This window comes from Aplysia californica, unplaced genomic scaffold, assembly GCF_000002075.1.
Source record: "Aplysia californica isolate F4 #8 unplaced genomic scaffold, AplCal3.0 scaffold00084, whole genome shotgun sequence".
In the NCBI taxonomy this organism is placed as follows: domain Eukaryota; kingdom Metazoa; phylum Mollusca; class Gastropoda; order Aplysiida; family Aplysiidae; genus Aplysia; species Aplysia californica.
In genome coordinates this window covers 1,114,942-1,117,093 of record NW_004797354.1, presented here as the reverse complement: position 1 = coordinate 1,117,093, position 2,152 = coordinate 1,114,942, and the positions used below count along the sequence as shown (strand labels likewise).

The following is a 2,152-nucleotide window of genomic DNA, read 5'->3' as shown; positions in this document are numbered from 1 at the left end:
AAAGATCCCTTGGTGGTCTAAAATCGATAAGAGTAGGCTTCGGCCGCCACCCGGGCAAAATTCAAAATTTCCTACCAACTAAAAAAGTTTAGTGTGTCCCGCACGCTCATATGACCTTATGCAGTTGCGAGCGCCGTAAAACACTTACAAAAACAAACAAAAACAAAACAGAAAGACTACAGAAAGAGTTAAGAGCCAGAGGAGGAGGAAAAGGAGGTGAGAGGTAAGGGCAGAAAGGGGAGACGACAGCAAACGACACAACAGTGTTAGAAAGCGGGAAAGGATGTGAAAGGAAATAATTTTATAGAAGAACATTTTTCGTTGCTATACAGATTCGAACCCAGGACCTATTGAATGAGAGGCGAACACCTTAACGTCTAGACCACGAGAGCCCGCAAGCGGCTGTCTGTTCAGGTCATTGTTTTATACAGTTGACGTTAGAGCAGGTTCGACTGTATTTCTTTTTTTTTATCAGCTGAGAGATGTTGTATCCCATTCGCCCGGGTTGGCCCTAGCAGACAATAAAGGTCGCAGCAGGCCATTTCGTAAATGACCTAAACTATGTCGATCTAAACGTAAAACAATCAGCTAATAGACTGGCAACCTAAACTGGCCTTTGGCCTTTGCTTCATCTATTTGTCCCTCTCTAGCCCCGATCGTCTTCCATTCTACGAGATCATCTTCGAGTCGACTGTGGCGGAGCAGACCCCGAAGTACACTAAACAAGAAAAGAAGGCAGACCAGAATGAGGGCGCAGGAGGAGGAGAGAAAAAGAATGATGGCGTGGAAGAGGAAGAGAAGAAAAAGAAAGGTAAATGTTAAATAAACTGGACGTAATTTAGTTTGCTTTTTTCAGAACAAACTTACTATTTGTAATTATTATTTGGAATGATCAAAACGTCCTGTTTTGTTTTGGGCTCAACACCTATTTCCACTTAAAGCACATTCCTGCCAGCATACCGAATGTTATTACAAATGTTGATTAAATGTATTTAAAATGACTGTAGAATTGCAGTTTCCAAGGATTCTAACATCTTTCAAAAGCATACAACTTTGGTGTCCATTTTGTTGCTAATTTATGAACCAGGCGACCCCATCTTCTTAAATAAATCATATTCCGACTTCTATTTAAAGTAGATAGATATTCTTTTCACAAAAAAGCAGATGAATTGGCTTTAACATTATACCAATAATTCTATATCAAAGAGAAAACTGACGGGCGCCATGATATTCTATCATGTCGTGACACAAATGTGTTTTCTCTTTGAAACAAAATGTTCACAGGAAAATCTGGAAAGAAGAAAAAGTCTGCTAAAGAAAAACAAAAGCAGCAAGAAATCAACCCTGCACTTTTGCCAACAGAGAGAGGCATGAACATAGAGAAAGCTGTAAGTATCTATCTATCCCTTTATCTATATCTCTCTCGCTCTATCTATCTATCTATCTATCTATTTATCTATCTATCTATCTATCTATCTATCTATCTATCTATCTATCTATCTATCTATCTATCTATCTATCTATCTGTTTAAATCGTAAAATATCCATCTTTTAGTCTTTCAACTCACTGTCAAAACAAATATTCAATCACCTTATAGATTTTCCTTCTTTATACCCGTGTCTCAAACTGTTCGAACATTTGTCTTTCGAACTCAAACCCTAACCCTTCCAGACGTCTGAAGATTTTACTTCTTTCGAGGCATGTCTCAAACAATTTAATCATTTTTTTGTCTTTTTACCTTTAGCCCTAACTCTTCCAGGCATTTCAGAAAACCTCCTCCTTTAGGGACTTTTCCGAAACAGAACAAACATTCTCTGTCTATTGAACTTTAACCCTAACCCTTCAAGGCATCTGATAAATCCTCCTTAAAGATATTGTCTTCACCCTAACCCTTCAGGACATTTGATAAGTCCTCCACCCTTAAACACATGCCTTATTCATAACCATTTCAGATATCTAATAAATTCTCCTCCTTTAAAGACAGTTCTTAATCCTAATCCTTAATGGTATCTGACAAATCCTTCTTCTTTAGAGAATAAATGTCTGAAACATAATTTGAGTTTAGAATAAAGAAACTGCCCCTGCAGCCACTCAAAATGAAATGTGAAAACATCGAGCAAGTGTCAGACTATAAGTATTTGGGTGTTACAA

At 37.8% G+C, this 2,152-nt stretch overlaps 1 protein-coding gene across 1 annotated transcript in view; it reads left to right on the top strand.

Annotated features, from left to right (window-relative positions):
* LOC101855241 overlaps positions 1-2,152 on the top strand; it is a gene marked incomplete at its 5' end in the record, with an annotated part of 17,942 nt that overhangs the window by 3,432 nt on the left and 12,358 nt on the right. The window contains 2 exon segments of the mRNA XM_013080396.1: positions 651-811; positions 1,285-1,388. Coding sequence (XP_012935850.1) covers positions 651-811; positions 1,285-1,388 — 265 coding nt within the window.